General features: G+C 41.1%; 1 protein-coding gene across 1 annotated transcript in view; it reads right to left on the reverse strand.

The window, feature by feature from the left end:
- Positions 1 to 16,260, reverse strand: part of fancd2 (FA complementation group D2) — a 105,500-nt gene that overhangs the window by 70,136 nt on the left and 19,104 nt on the right. The window contains exons 7-12 of the mRNA XM_043707668.2: positions 16,031 to 16,109; positions 14,778 to 14,902; positions 13,309 to 13,396; positions 11,908 to 12,012; positions 7,579 to 7,679; positions 3,162 to 3,270 (exon numbers count right to left, since the gene is read on the reverse strand). Of these exons, the coding sequence (XP_043563603.2) occupies positions 3,162 to 3,270; positions 7,579 to 7,679; positions 11,908 to 12,012; positions 13,309 to 13,396; positions 14,778 to 14,902; positions 16,031 to 16,109 (607 nt within the window). The remainder of the gene's footprint in view (positions 1 to 3,161; positions 3,271 to 7,578; positions 7,680 to 11,907; positions 12,013 to 13,308; positions 13,397 to 14,777; positions 14,903 to 16,030; positions 16,110 to 16,260) is intronic.

Genomic DNA, 16,260 nt, shown 5'->3' on the forward strand with positions numbered 1-16,260 from the left:
AATAATACATTCTGGCAAAAGGGATGCGGAAACACAATATGGACTTAATGGTACAGTTCTGAAAAGGATACAGGAACCTGTTAATGCACATGCATACATATTTGAAGATGGCAGGATAAATTAAGTGGTTAGCAAAATGTATGGGATTTTGGGCTTTATAAATGGAGGTATTCAGTACTAAATAAAAACCAAAAGAACTGCAGATGCTGTAAATCAGAAGCAAACACAGAGGTTGCAGGAAAAGCTCAGCAGGTCTGGCAGAATCTGTGAAGAGAAATCAGAGTTAACGTTTCAGGTGACCCTTCCTCTATTAACTCTGATTTCTCTTCACAAATCCTGCCAGGCTTGCTGAGCTTGTCCAGCAACTTCTGCTTTTGCATTCAGTGCTAAAGCAGGAAAAAAAATCTTCCTTTCAAATGTGCCTTGAAAGATGGTATGATACTCAGCTGTGAAGGACTTTCAAGTTCCAAATTTAATCCCAGTACATCCACAGTTATCTTAAACCAATTGGAGTAGTGCTTTGGGAGCTATAATTGGCTTCATCACATGGCTTATCGGAACAGACGTAAAAATTAGTTACGGTTGTGCTGATGATGATCACACTCATAGAACATTACAGCACAGTACAGGCCCTTCGGCCCTCGATGTTGCACCGACCTGTCATACCAATCTGAAGCCCATCTAACCTACACTATTCCATGTACATCCATATGCTTGTCCAATGATGATTTAAATGTACTTAAAGTTGGCGAATCTACTACCGTTGCAGGCAAAGCATTCCATACCCTTACTATTCTCTGAGTAAAGAAACTACCTCTGACATCTGTTCTATATCTATCACCCCTCAATTTAAAGCTATGCCCCCTCGTGCTCGCTGTCACCATATTTGAAAAAAGGCTCTCCCTGTCCACCCTATCTAACCCTCTGATTATCTTATATGTCTCTATTAAGTCACCTCTCAACCTTCTTCTCTCCAACAAAAACAGCCTCAAGTCCCTCAGCCTTTTCTCGTAAGACCTTCCCTCCATACCAGCAACACCCTAGTAAATCTCCTCTGCACCCTTTCCAAAGCTTCCACATCCTCCTTATAATGTGGTGACCAGAACTGTACACAAGCTTCCACATCCTTCTTATAATGCGGCGACCAGAATTGTACACATTTCATTCCGAAATGTGATGCACTTGCATGGATGCCGGTTGAGCACAGCACAAAGTTTGGCTATGTTTCCCTCTACTTTTTATTATCCTAAGAGTATTCATGATTCGAGTTCAGATGTAAAGAGTTGAGACTTGGCCCAAGAACACTGGAAGAATGCTGACATCCTTGCAATTGTGCCCAAGAAAGTATCAGTGACTTCTATGAGGAATGTGAGCTAATTAGAAACAACGAAATTAAGAAAAAGACCTCTCATTTCTACTGTTTATTTTCTTTTTTTTAGATTTCACTAATGCAGTAAGAGTATTTCGATCCAGTAACCAGTGTCTGAGACACCATATTCAGTAAATATTAAATATGCTGCAGAAATGTGTGTATTCAAGAGTAAGCATAGCTTTATTTTGTGCTTGAGATGTCTTCCCAAAACAAAGCAAGCCATATTTCACAGAATCACAGAAGTGTTATGGCTCAGAAGAGACCATTTTGCCTGTCATGCCTGTACAGGTTCATTAAACAAGCATCATGTTCATTAAACAAGCATCAAGTGCTCATTTCATGCTTTTTGTATATACCCTTGCACACTATTTTTATCCAAATAATCAGCCAATGCCCTCTTGAGTACCTCAAATGAATCTACCTCCAACGCACCTGCAGGCAGTACATTCCATATTCCAACTACTCGCTGAATGAAAAGGTTTTGCCTCATTTCACACTGCTTCTTTTACAGGCCACTTTAGGTCTATGCCCTTTTATTCTAATTCCTTTTAGATGCAGTTTCTCCCCATCTATTCTATCCAGCCCACTCATGATCTGGAAAATCTCTATCAGGTCTCGTCTTAGCCTTCTTCTTTCCAAGGGGAAACAGCCCTTGCAGACTTATTAATTGGCATCATTATTATATTGCATGTAAGCGTTTACATGCAATGTAAAGATGTACATAGCCATTTACTTTTTTTCCAATTTCATGGTCAAAGATGGATTTTGTTAAATCTATCTCAGCAGAATGTTAGGGAGAGTCACATAGAGTTTATGGTTGAAAAAGGAGGAGGGGGACCTTGTTGTACTCCCTCGAGATTTAAAGGTTCCAAGTTCTTTGTACTATAGAGCAGCAGACTTTCCAAGGGAAACCTGTTGACTTTGAAATGTCATGAGAAAGTAGCAAAGCTTGCCTGTGGTTTCAGAGTCTGTATATTATTCAGGAAAAGGGTTTGTGTAAGGAAATTATTGCAAGTCATTATATTGGGCATGAGAAAGTACGGTACAAATTTGATCATTAGGATAATAAGCAAAGCTGAAGACATCCATTAACTATATCATAGAAAGATAGTCGTTAATAATGTTGTTTTTAAAAAGAATTTCAAGAATTAGCTTTGATGAAAACAACTACAACTGTTTTCATGAATAAATTGTCTTCAAAGGATTTAAGACACATCATGAGGGCCTGTGACATGTACCTTTGATGTAGGAAAGATATCATGTATAAAGGAGGATGCACCCTATAGTGCTTCAAAGAATTTGAAAGATACAGGGGTGTTGGCCCAGCACAAATGTCACTGGGCTAGCAAGCAAGAGGGCCCAGCTAATGGTCAGCAAACCACAGAGGTAAAAATCACTGATAGAACTCAAATTCCATTAATATCTGAAATCAAATGTACTCAATATTATTGTGCCAGAAACTATGACTGATTGCCATCTGATTTACCAATGTCCTCGAGGGAAGGAAATCTGTCATTCTATTTGTGAATCTAGACCCAATATATTTGATTCTTAACCGATTCTGAAATCACAGTTCCTTGTGATCAAAGAGGTTCAATGCTAATAGTCACAGGTCCTGATATCGATTTGGTTTCATAATAACAGGCCTGCCCAAGACAAGCTGAGTACACGTGGTTCACAACATGCAAAACTAAAGTGTCATATTAACCTTTTGTACTTCACTCCTATTAACCTATTTAAATTTTTGGCCTCAAAGACTTCTTCGACATCAAAAAAAATTAGGAATTACCTTAATCCAAGCTTCAGCTGTTGCTTTCTGAAATCTTATTGCAGCTTTGATGACATCAAACATGATCGCAACGCAGTCATGACCACTATTCTCTTGATTCACTAAAGCTCTAAATACAAAAACAGCACATTAATCAACATCAGTCATTATCAAGGAAGTCTGACTTCTGAACGAGTGTTGCATTATATTTAAGAAACTCCTGATACAGTCAAGTTGTAGAAGCCAGATGCATTTTCTCTTCCACTTTGTGGGTTCCATTAGCATAAAACAAAAAGTCTTAATGGTAGAGCATTACCATATTTCTGTTTTGAAGAACGGTCACTGGACACAAAAGTTTTACTTTGATTTCTCTTCACAGATGTTCCCAGATCTGCTTAGTTTTTTCAGCAATTTATTTTTATTACCAAACTTCTGGATTATCAGTTCTCTAAAGAATATTGGAAACTGTATGTTGCAAGTTATAAGCAGCAAAAAAAAAAAAAGAATAGGATACTTTTCACAAAGTTTAATGTTCCAGGGTTTTGGTGCTTTAGGAAAGATCAAAAAAGGAAACAAGAGGAAGGGAGAGGAGTTTTTGATTAGGGATAACATTACGGCTATATTTTGGGAGGATATTCCTGGGAATGTGTCCACAGAAGTTATTTGTGTGGAATTGAGAAATAAGAAAGGGATGATCGCCTTATTGGGAATTGTACCATAGACCTTCCAATAGCCAGTGAAAATTGGGGTACAAATTTGTAAGGAGATTTTAGTCATCTGTAAGAATACAAGGGTGGTTATGGTGGGGAATTTTAATTTTCCAAATATAGACTGGGACTGCCATAGTGTTAAGGGCTTGGATGGAGAGGATTTTGTTAAGTGTGTACAAGAAAATTTTCTGATTCAATATGTGGATGTACCGGGTGCAAAACCTGACCTATTCTTCGGAAATAAGGCTAAGCAGGTGACTGAGATGTCAGTAGGGGAAAACTTTGGGGCCAGTGACCCATAATTCTACTGGTTTTAAAATACTGATGGAAAAGGATAGACAGGATCTAAAAGTTAAAGTTCTAAATTGGAGGAAGGCCAATTTTGACAACATTAAACAAGAAATTTCAAAAGTTGATTGGGGGCGTTTATTCACAGGTAAAGGGATGGCTGGAAAATGGAAAGCCTTCAAAAATGAGATAACAGGAGTCCAGAGACAGTATGTTCCTGTTAGGGAGAAGGCTAAGGTTGGTTGGTGTAGGGAATGCTGGATGACTAGAGAAATTGAAGTTTTGATTAAGAATAAGGAAGCATATGTCAGGTTTGGACAGCAGAAATCGACTGATTCCCTAAAAGAGTATAAAAGCATTGAAGTATATTTAAGAGGGAAATCAGGAGGACAAAAGGCGACTTGAGAGAGCTTTAACAAATAGGGTTATGGAGAATCTGAAAGGATTCTAAAAATACATTAAGGACAAAATGGTAACTAAGGAGAGAATAGGGCCCCTTATCGATCAGCAAGGCCACCTATGTGGAACCACAGGAGATGGGGTGAGATACTAACGAGTCTTTGCATCGGTGTTTACTGTGGAGAAGAATATGGAAGATAGAGAGAGAATGTGGGGAAGTAAATAGCCACATGTTGAAAAAATGTCCATATTACAGAAGTGGTGGTGCTGCTGGATGTCTTAAAACACATAAAGGTAGATGAATCCCCAAGACTTGATCATGAGTATCCGAGAACTCTGTGGGAAGCTAGGGAAGAGATTGCTGGGCCCCCTTGCTGAGACATTTGCATCATCAATAGCCACAGGCAAGATGCTGGAAGACTGGAGGTTGGCCACAATGGCACCACTACTTAAGAAAGGTGGTAAACAAAAGTCAGGGAACTATAGACCAGTGAGCCTGACATCAGTGGTGGGCCAAGTTGTTGGAGGGAATCCTGAGGGACACGATTTACATGTATTTGAAAAGGCAAGGACTGTTTAGGAAATGTCAGCATGGCTTTGTGCATGGGAAATCATATCAGATGAACTTATTTGAGTTTTCTGAAGGTGTAACGAAGAGGATTGACGAGGGCAGAGCAGTGGACGTGATGTATATGGGTTTCAGTAAGGTGCTCGACAAGGTTCCTCACGGTAAACCGGTTGGCAAGGTTGGCTCACGTGGAATAGAGAGAGAACTAGCTATTTGGATATAGAACTCGCTCGAAAGTAGAAGACAGAGGGTTGCTTTTCAGACTGAAGACCTGTAACCAGTGGTGTGCCACAAGGATCAGTCTTAGGTCCACTGTTTTTCATTAATTATATCAATGATTTGGATGCGAACATTGGAGGTGTGGTTGGTAAGTTTACAGATGACACCAAAATTGGAGGTATAGTGGACAGCGAAGGTTACTCGAGGATACAATGGGATCTTGACCAGATGGGCCAATGGACCGAGTGGCAGATGGAGTTTAATTTAGATAAATGTGAGGTGCTGCATTTTGGAAAGGTAAATCAGGGTAGGACTTATACACTTAGTAGGAAGTTCCTGGGGAGTGTTGCTGAACAAAGTGACTTTGGAGTGCAGGTTCATAGTTCCTTGAAGTTGAAAGTCACAGGTCAACAGGATAGGAAAGAATGTGTTTGGTATACTTGCCTTTATTGGCCAGTGCATTGACTGCAGAAGTTGGTTCAGCCACTTTTGGAATGCTGCGTGCAATTCTGGTCTCCCTGCTCTTGGAAGGATGTTGTGAAACTTGAAAAGGTTCAGAAATGATTTACAAGGATGTTTCCAGGGTTGGGGGGGTGGGGGGAAACGGGGGTTTTAGATACAGGGAGAGGCTGAGTAGACTGGAGATATTTTCCGTGGAACGTCAGAGGCTGAGGGGTGACCTTACAGAGGTTTATAAAATCATGAGGGGCATGGATAGGGTGAATAGACAAAGTCTTCTCTGGGATGCAGGAGTCCAAAACTAGAGGGCTTTGGTTTAAGGTGAGAGGGGAAAGATTTAAAAAAGGGACTTAAGGCGCAATCTTTTCATGCAAAGTTTGGTGCATGGATGGAATAAGCTGCCAGAGGAAGCGATGGAGGCTGGCACAATTACAACATTTAAAAGGCATCTGAATGGGTATATGAATAGGAAGGGTTTGGAGGGATATGGGCCAAGTGCTGGCAAATGGGACCAGACTTATTTAAAATATCTGGTCAGCATGGACGAGTTGGACCAAAAGGTCTGTTTCCATACAGTACACTGTATATCTCTAGAAGTCTAACTTACAGATGTTTCTGTAAAACAGCATTTTACAAGTAATGAAGTATTTGCAAAGAAAAGCCAGCAGAGCTGTGGCAGTGCTGTCGCGCAGCCAGTTGGTGGTGTGCGTGAGGAAGGGGTTATGTGGGCTTGGCCCCCACCCTCCCATCACCAGAGCTGGGGATGTGGCACATGAGGCCTGCAAAAGTGAGCCGATGTTCCGAGCCAGAACAGGCGAAGGATCAGCCCACTACCTTCTGTGCAATGCCCAAGGGAACCAGGTACTGAATGTAATGCTGGAAGTGGGACAGACAACTTGTCATAGCAAGTTCCCAAAAGCACAAAATATTAATCATCAGATCAATTTTCATTTGTGATGTTGACTGAGAGATAAATATTCAACAAGACTCCAGGGATACTTCCTCATTCTTCTTTGAAATAGTGCCATGAGATCTTTAATGTCCACTGAGAGGAAAATTAGGGTCTCCTGAAAGATGGCATTCCTGCACTCCCTCAGTAACACAGTGGACTGTTTGCCTCAATTTTAGGCTTCAAGTCTTGAGTAGGACTTGAACCCCCAACCTCCTAATGCAGAAGTGAGAATGTTACCAACAGAGCCATAGCTAACACAGCTCAATAGGTTTGTAATTCCACAGAGCTTTTGTGGAGAAAGTGAGGACTGCAGCTGCTGGAGATCAGAGTCAAGAGTGTCGTGCTGGAAAAGCACCGAGGAGCAGGAGAATCGACATTTCGGGCATAAGTCCTTCATCAGGAATGAGGCTTGTGAATCGGGACTGAAAGATAAATGGGAGGGGGTGGGGGAGGGAAGGTAGCTGAGAAAACGACAGGTGGATGAAGGTGAGGGAGAAGGTGATAGGTCAGAGGGGGGAGTGATGGACAGGTCCGGAGGGCAGTGCCGAGTTGGAAGTTTGGGACTGGGATAAGGTGAGGGGAGGGGAAATGATGAAGCTGTTGAAATCCACATTTATCCTGGAGCCTATCATGAATTGTCCCACATAGCATGCGAGTTTCTTTCTTAAATAGTTGTTTCATCAGAAAGATTGATTTTAGAGAAGGGTGAATTTTAATCTGGCTTCCCCTTAGTTTGAACTTTACTTTCTGTTCAAACACGAAGGATCGGAATATAACATTGCAACGCGGAACTCTTCAAATTCCAGCTGAATCACTTGTGCATAAAATATTTTCGCATCATACCCTGCAACACTCTTCTGTTTCTGCTTGTCTCGGCTAGTCTGCAGTTGTGAAGGAAGCACACAAGATTCCAATCCTAGATTCATCCGCAATTCTGTAATCACCTAAAATGAAAAAACAGTGCAAGTCTCAGCAAACAAAGTTCAAAGGCTTCTTCATGAGGTCAATTGCTGCATCAATGAAAGCCACATTTAAATTCAGAGAGTCAAATGGCATACTGTTCTTATACAAAATAATGAGAAACTTCCATTTTTGAAATCAAACTGCGCATAGCCACATCAAAATGTAACATCTCAGAAAGGTTGGGGTACAAAAAAAACTTAGCAACTGACAGTGATTTCATGTAATAAAAGTGCAGGCGATAGCTGTAACTATGATTGTCATTTAAACATAAACCAGAGGGCCCTCTTGTGGCACAGTGGTAGTGTCCCTCGGCTTGGGACAGAAGGCTCGGGTTCAAGTCCCACATGCTCCAAATGTGTGTAATAACAACTCTGAACAGGTTGATTAAAAAAAATAGGTTTAAACATTAAGCTGCTCTGGTTCTAATTTTCTGTAAATTGTTGCTGGTTTCAGAAATCTGCTTCTGACCCAATAAACACATGGAATCCTACTTAAAGTATCTGATAGCCTGACATCCATCTTTAGTCAGCATGCCCTGAATGGATACTGACAGCCATGGATCTCCATATTAGGCCAGGTTTATTCTTGATCATAGTCTACAGTGATCTGCGTTGCCTTCTGCAGGAAATTCTCCTACTCTTACCACCTGCAATGAGCATATCAGAAGAATTTATAGCTCGATGATCAACCTGCTTTATCATGCAATACATGCAATTTCATAGCTAAAATGTTTCAGAGTGTGACTCAAAGGAGTTGGTTGCTGACCTAAAATCTGGGAAAATTCAAAAGCTAGCATGGTCTTAGTGCTTTGGAGGCTAGACTTTGGACTATGTATGTACTGTGAAAGTAAAGAGGAACCTGAAAGTAACTCTGTTTCTTTCCACAATACTTCCTGACCTGCTGTTTTGAATAATTTCTATTTTCAATTCACATTTCAAGCACCTGCAGTATTTGGCTTTTGCACTCCGGCTAGAGTTACTCTTACACCAAGTAAAATCTTCAACAAATTTAACAAAAGAACAATTTTGACAGTTAGTTCTATGGGCTGATGCAGCCAAAACTTCTTTAAAGAATTACTGTCCTAATATAATTTGTTTTGTATTATCGATTTGGAATGGAGCTCTTGTCACAGTGGCAGTGTGTCTACTCTGGACCAAGAAAAATCCTTTCAGCTTCCTCTACTTTTACGGTACATATGTAGTCCAAACTCTAGCCTCCAAAGAACTAAGACCATGCTGGATTTTGGATTTTCCTGGATTTTACGTCAGTAACCAACTCCGAGTCACACTCTGAAACATTTTAGCTATGAAACGTTTTAGCTATGAAACGTTTTAGCTATGAAATTAGCTATGCTCATTGCAGGTGGTAAGAGTAGGAGAATTTCCTGCAGAAGGCAACACAGATCACTGTAGACTATGATCAAGAATAAACCTGGCCTAATATGGAGGTCCATGGCTGTCAGTATCCATTCAGGGCATGCTGACTAAAGATGGATGTCAGGCTATCAGATACTTTAAGTAGGATTCCATGTGTTTATTGGGTCAGAAGCAGATTTCTGAAACTAGCAACAATTTACAGAAAATTAGAACCAGAGCAGCTTAATGTTTAAACCTATTTTTTCTAATCAACCTGTTCAGAGATGTTATTACATCTACTGTATAATTCTCAAGACCAACTAGCCCCATAGGTTCATCATAATGTTTCTGAAGAGGCTGATATAATTATTCTAATCAGGAATGGGTTTCATATGTGCTGTGCTACTACACTTCCCTCTGACCCAGAAGTTCCCATTCAAATCCCACCTGTCCTGGAGAAGTGTCATAAGTCAGGGAGGAGGGTGGAGTGGATATGTGAAAAGGAAGATAGGCAGGTGGGACAAGTCATGGGGACAGTGCTGAGCTGGAAGTTTGGAACTGGGGTAAGATGGGGGAGAGGGGAAAATGAGAAAACTGGTGAAATTCACATTGATGCCATGGGGTTGAAGTGTTTCGAGGCGGAAGATGAGGCGTTCTTCCTCCAGGCGTCGGGTGGTGAGGGAGCGGCGGTGAAGGACGCCCAGGACATCCATGAGTGGGAGGGGGAGTTAAAATGTTGGGCCACAGGGCAGTGGGGTTGATTGGTGCGGGTGTCCCGGAGATGTTCCCTAAAGCGCTCTGTGAGGAGGCATCCAGTATCCCCAATGTAGAGGAGACCGCATCGGCAGCAACGGATACAACAAATGATATTGGTGGATGTGCAGGTAAACCTTTGATGGATGTGGAAGGCTCCTTTGGGGCCTTGAACGGAGATGAGGGAGGAGGTGTGGGCACAGGTTTTGCAATTCCTGCAGTGGCAGGGGAAGATGCCAGGACGGGAGGGGGGGGTTGTTGGGTGACGTGGACCTGACCAGGTAGGCACGAAGGGAATGGTCTTTGCGGAAGGCGGAAAGGGGTGGGGAGGGAAACATATCCCTGGTGGTGGGGTCCGTTTGCAGGTGACGGAAATGTCATTGGATGATTTTGTTTATGCGAAGGTTGGTAGGGTGGAAGGTGAGCACCAGGGGAGTTCTGTCCTTGTTATGGTTAATTGCCATCCCGTATTCCCAATTCCTCCGCCTTCGCCATATCTGCTCCCAGGAGGACCAGTTCCATCACAGAACACACCAGATGGCCTCCTTCTTTAGGAGACCGCAATTTCCCTTCCCACGTGGTTAAAGATGCCCTCCAACGCATCTCGTCCACATCCCGCACCTCCGCCCTCAGACCCCCACCCCTCCAAACGTAACAAGGACAGAACCCCCTTGGTGCCCTCCTTCCACCCTACCAACCTTTGCATAAACCAAATCATCCGTCAACTTTCCGCCACCTCCAAACAGATCCCACCACCAGGGATATATTTCCCTCCCCACCCCTTTCCACCTTCCGCAAAGACCATTCCCTTCGTGACTACCTGGTCAGGTCCACGACCCCCAACAACGCACCCTCCTGTCCTGGCACCCTCCCCTGTCACTGCAGGAATTGCAAAGCCTGCACCCACACGTCCTCCCTCACCTCCATCCAAGGCCCCAAAGGAGCCTTACACATCCATCAAAGTTTTACCTGCACATCCACCAATATCATTTATTGTATCCGTTGCTCCCGACGCGGTCTCCTCTACATTGGGGAGACTGGACGCCTCCTCACACAGCGCTTTAGGGAACATCTCTGGGACACCCACAACAATCAACCACACCACCCTGTGGCCCAACATTTCAACTCCCTCTCCCACTCTGCCGAGGACTTGGAGGTCCTGGGCCTCCTTTACCGCCGCTCCCTCACCACCCGACGCCTGGAGGAAGAACGTCTCATCTTCCACCTCGGAACACTTCAACCCCAGGACATCAATGTGGACTTCACCAGTTTCCTCATTTCCCCTTCCCTCCACCTTACCTCAGTTCCAAACTTCCAGCTCAGCATTGTCCCCATGACTTGTCCTACCTGCCTATCTTCCTTTCCATCTATCCACTCCACCCTCCTCCCTGACCTATCGCCTTCATCCCCTCCCCCACTCACCTATTGTACTCTATGCTACTTTCTCCCCACCCTCCACCCTCCTTTCTCCCCACCCCCACCCCATCTCTCCACCCTGCAGGCACTCTGCCTCTATTCCTGATGAAGGGCTTTTTCCCGAAACGTCGATTTTCCTGCTCCTCGGATGCTGCCTGAACTGCTGTGCTTTTCCAGCACCACTCCAATCTAGAATCTGGTTTCCAGCATCTGCAGTCATTGTTTTTACTGAGGTATCATAACACTTCTGAACTGGAATGATTAAGAATATATATCATTCTAGACAAGTGCATTGTCTCATTTCAGAAGTGTGGCTCAGAAACAATGTCACTACTGACAATCTAGACTGAAACTTTATTAAATGTAAAGTCACCATATTGCCAGAGCGCCATAGGACTGTTCACTCAATAGAGAGAGCTGATTGGTGATGGTTTAACCTGAGGGTCACTACACCTCAGGTGAAAGGAGAGCTTTAGAACTAGAGTCCTTCCGGTAACCTCAGTTGGCATGAAGGAATTGTTCATTGTCAGAACTTAGTCTTTCAGAAGTGTAAAACCAAGATAACTGTGCTCAAGCAAAGTCTCAGAGAATCTTAATCCATCAGACAGTTACTACTTCTAACAACAGCTGACAATTCATTTTTGGCTATGAATTTCCAACAGAAAAGCATATTCATGTGCTTTACCTCTATAGCATCTTCCGTTCTGATGGCATGAAAAATGAACTTGACAACTACAGGGAGATCATCAAGTTTCACTGCAGACAAGGTTGACATAACAGAATGACGCACCTGCAGTTTTTAAAACAAAGAGAAATGAATCAGAAATCGAAATATTTTTCCAATGTGAAAATACCCTACGGCTGCTCTGTTTGAGAATATGCAATTAGAATATATCTTAAATTTGCCATTTTAAATCCATACATCAAGTTCAAAATATCAGTAACATTATAAACGTTTATTTTTGAATGTACAAACACATCATATGATATGGTTGTAAATTATACGGATGGTTTTCCTGTTGCAGGTTATATTCCAGGATTATCTCTTCAGACTTCAATCCAATCATCCATGTTGGATGGAGATATGCAAATACCAGATGGAGACGAGATTGGCTACAGCTCTATGTCCCTCATGGACAAAGAGCCGGTTAACAATCCCAGATCAGCCATGGAAATGCTGAGTGGTGCAGGGTTTGAGGGGAGTCAGGTGGGATGCTCTTCAGGGGGTTGGTGCAGACTTGATGAGCCGTAGTTCTGATCTGGACTGTGGAGATTCTATTATTCCTCCTGTTTTTGTTGTAATGTGGGTTGTCCTGGCAAGGCCAGAATTTGTTATTGCCTAATTGCCTGTGAAATCAACAACTTACTTGGTCATTTCAGTGGATAGTGAAGAATCAACATAGAATCAACAAACTACACATGCTAAGTCACAAATAGGTAAGAACAACAGATTTCCTTCATTAAAAGAACATTAGTTAACAACAATGAGTATTTTATAACGAACAATTATGGTTTCATGGGCACTATTACTGAGACTCGCTATTAATTCCTGATTTATCAATGGAATTTGAAGTCCTCCAGCAATCTAGTGACGTATGAACTCTTGCCCAGAAACATTACCTCGGGCCTCAGTGACATTACCACTATGCCACCATTCAGGTCACTGGACCAGACATTAACTCTGCTTTCTCTCACAGATGCTCGCATCCCTGCTGAGTTTTTCCAGCAATTTCTGACTTTGCCTTCAAAGTTACCACCACACTGAATTTTCTTCCATCAGGTAGAGCATTCCAGATCAGAACTACGTATGCACTTTTCTAGGTGGCATGAATACAATAACTAACTTGGTCTCCCCTCAACAATCAAAGACACTCGGGAAATTAAAGTGTCTCAAAATGCCTCCTAACAAAAATGTATTTGTCCTGGTGCCTTGCTTTCTGTTCTCAATTGTAGCACACAGAAGAAGTAATACAAGAAATGCAATTTTAAAAAAATTTCAATTATCTATCTACACATTCTATAGCTGAACAGAAAGTGAGGGAGTTTCATACTTTAAATACTGCAATTTTAGATGAGGGAAGCTTACCTCTATCAATAGCTCAGCATGAAGATTGAGGCTAGAGAGAGCATCCAGAATGGGCACTGTCAGCTGAGTGTTCTGTTGCAACAAGGAACTGTCAGAAAGAATAAAAATCATGTAGAACAGAGTGGAATATAAATTAACACAAAAAAAACCCAAGAACATTATCATACAATAAATTTAATCAAATTTGCATTTCAAGAGATCTAGAAAGAAATTGGATAGTAATAACACACACCACTTTCAATGTTCTAACGAAAGGCAGGATAGGCTTTTTTTTCACTGGAGCACAGGAGGTTGACAGGCAACATTATAGAAGTTCATAAAATTATGAGGGGTATAGACACAGTTAATTGTAATGGTCTTTTCCTTAGGATGGGGGAAATCAAGACTAGAGGGTAAATTTTCAAGGTGGCAGGAGAGAGATTTAAAAAAAGACTTGACGGGCAAATTTGTACACTGAAGGTGGTTCATGTGTGGAATGAACTTCCAGAGGAAATGGCGTTTGCAGGTACAATTACAATGTTTAAAAGACATTTTAAGTACATGAATAAGAAATGTTTTGAGGGATATGAGCCAGGAGAGTCAGGTGGGACTAGTTTAGTTTGGGATTATGGTCGGCATGGACTGGTTAGAATTAAGTCTCTGTTTCCATGCGATATGACTCTATAATGGAACAGCAACTTTAAAATAATGGTTGAATAAGCAGAATTGTGCTGTGCCAGTCGACAGAGATTACACTAAGGCTTTTTGTATACATTGCCTTGACTAGACCAGTGGGTCAATATGTACTACTGTGGTTACGTTAAACAAGTGGAAAAATAATTTTCTTTGAGAAAAAAAGTATAAATAGCAGAAGGAAAATACAAGCTCGAAATTGGAAAGTGTAAATTTGTTTCCCCAATTGTCCAATCTAGTAATTGTACTTCAGGATTTAGATTTTTTCCATGGATATTTAAACTTCTGCTTCTTGGATAGCATTACAAATCTCTTCCGAGGCTCAGCTGTTGTGCGAGCCAAATGATGATTACGGTCACAACCATGACAGTAATGTTTACAGCTCGAAATATGTCACAATTCATGTTACAAGCTGAATATAAAATTTACTTTATAGCATTTTAATAGAAAAAACTGTTAAAAGTAGCTTGTCACTTCATTTTTTTCTTCCCAACTGATGTTCGTTGGGATATATTGCCACTGGAGTTGAATGCTTTCTGTAGTCTAAGCCAATCTGAACATGATGGGATGAGGTGGGGAGACTACAGTGAAGTCCTGCTTATAGATAAATGTCAGGAGTGCAAGCCACATTGATATTATTCTCAGACTCTTTAAGCCAGAGGCAACAAACCAACCATAAAAGTGACTCCACTAGATTAATAACAGCAAGTGGGACTGTATAGTTCAGACTCAGGAGTTTAACTCTCATCTACATGCAAAAAACAAGGCATGCACCATATATTCCATATCTCACTTACTTAAGCTCCTTGGCAATTTCATTGTGTTGAGCGTCTTCCAAAATCTCTGGCAAGCTGGTGATGATGTCACGCTGAATTTCAAGAGGACCAACACTAATGAGCTGCATAATCTTACTAGTCAAATCCTGGAACAAACCACAGAGGGAAATGAGGAATTATCACATAATGTACTATTCAGTTCTTGAATTCCATAAACAAACATGAAATAGAAAATATTGCATATTTACAAACCATAAGGTAAGCAAATGTAACTAAACAAAAGGATACAGCAAAAGAGTATGCAAAAAAGAATTTACAGGCATAATTACAAGATAATTACCTTTTCAAAGATTCCAATAAGCAACAAATTAGAATATTAACTTCCAGTAACTCTCCAATCAATTCCAAATGACGTGTATTTTATGATGATGGTTTTATTCCAAAATTAAGTCCTAATAATACCTAGTTTCATAACAAAATCCCTGACCAAACAGACATTTTCAGTGCAGAAGGAGGCCATTGCTAGAGCAGGCAAATGAGAATCCCAGTCCCCTAAACTCTCTGCTTTAGTCCTGCATTTTTTGGTGCTTTTCAAAAGATACTTCCCTGTGACAAAGCCATGCTACTTAATATCTGCATACATATTTCTCCTCATCACACTCACTTACTGGTAATTTCAAATTGAGGAGTCACAGGATATCAATATATCCTACCTTGCTATCTATGATCCTGTCCAACCATTTAATCTGACTGATGATGAGTCGTGGCATGTTAATATAAAAAACAGAATTTCAAATTTTCCCTGCAAAGTCTTCATAATATCAAAAACATAAAATCTCTTATCCTTTTCCTGCTGCAGTGAAAGTAGTCCCAGTTGTTCAAATGAGTCTAAATTGTGCCAATTTAATAACTCAAACATTCCTTGACAAATGTCCATTAGTTACTGATCATAGCCAATGATCAATTAAAGTTCAAGATTATATATAGGTTCACCAAGCAGTGCACCTTTTTTGGGGTGGGGAAGAGAAAGGGAGAGGGGAGACATCCATGAAAAGGAAATACAAATGAATTTCCTCTTAAGTGCTAACCTCTGGAAGGAATCAATTTTCCTTTCTGCTGATTCTGAAGGTGACTCTGGACATATGCTCAAACAGCAAATTAATTAGTCAGAATCAAATTAACAAATTAAACAAAATGTTACAGTTGTATAAACACTCATCTTAACCAAGGACGCTGTGAGAAGACAGATTTAAAGATAACATTTTTGAGCCTACCTTGCTATCTATGATCCTGTCCAACCATTTAAATTGACTGATGATGAGTCGTGGCATGTTAATCCCATCCTCTGGAATACTAAAATTCAGAAAATTTGCTTTAAGGAAATCTATTTTCATAAGTGTAGGGAGAGAAGTATCAAAGAGTTGAGATTATGATAGCAGTTCAATAACTAATAGAAATTAGCATTAACTCACAAGGAGGTATTATCAAATAGTTAGATCATGCA

This window comes from Chiloscyllium plagiosum, unplaced genomic scaffold, assembly GCF_037043375.1.
Source record: "Chiloscyllium plagiosum isolate Xiang-an unplaced genomic scaffold, Cpla_swu_hap1 HiC_scaffold_14, whole genome shotgun sequence".
NCBI classification, from domain to species: Eukaryota; Metazoa; Chordata; class Chondrichthyes; order Orectolobiformes; family Hemiscylliidae; genus Chiloscyllium; species Chiloscyllium plagiosum.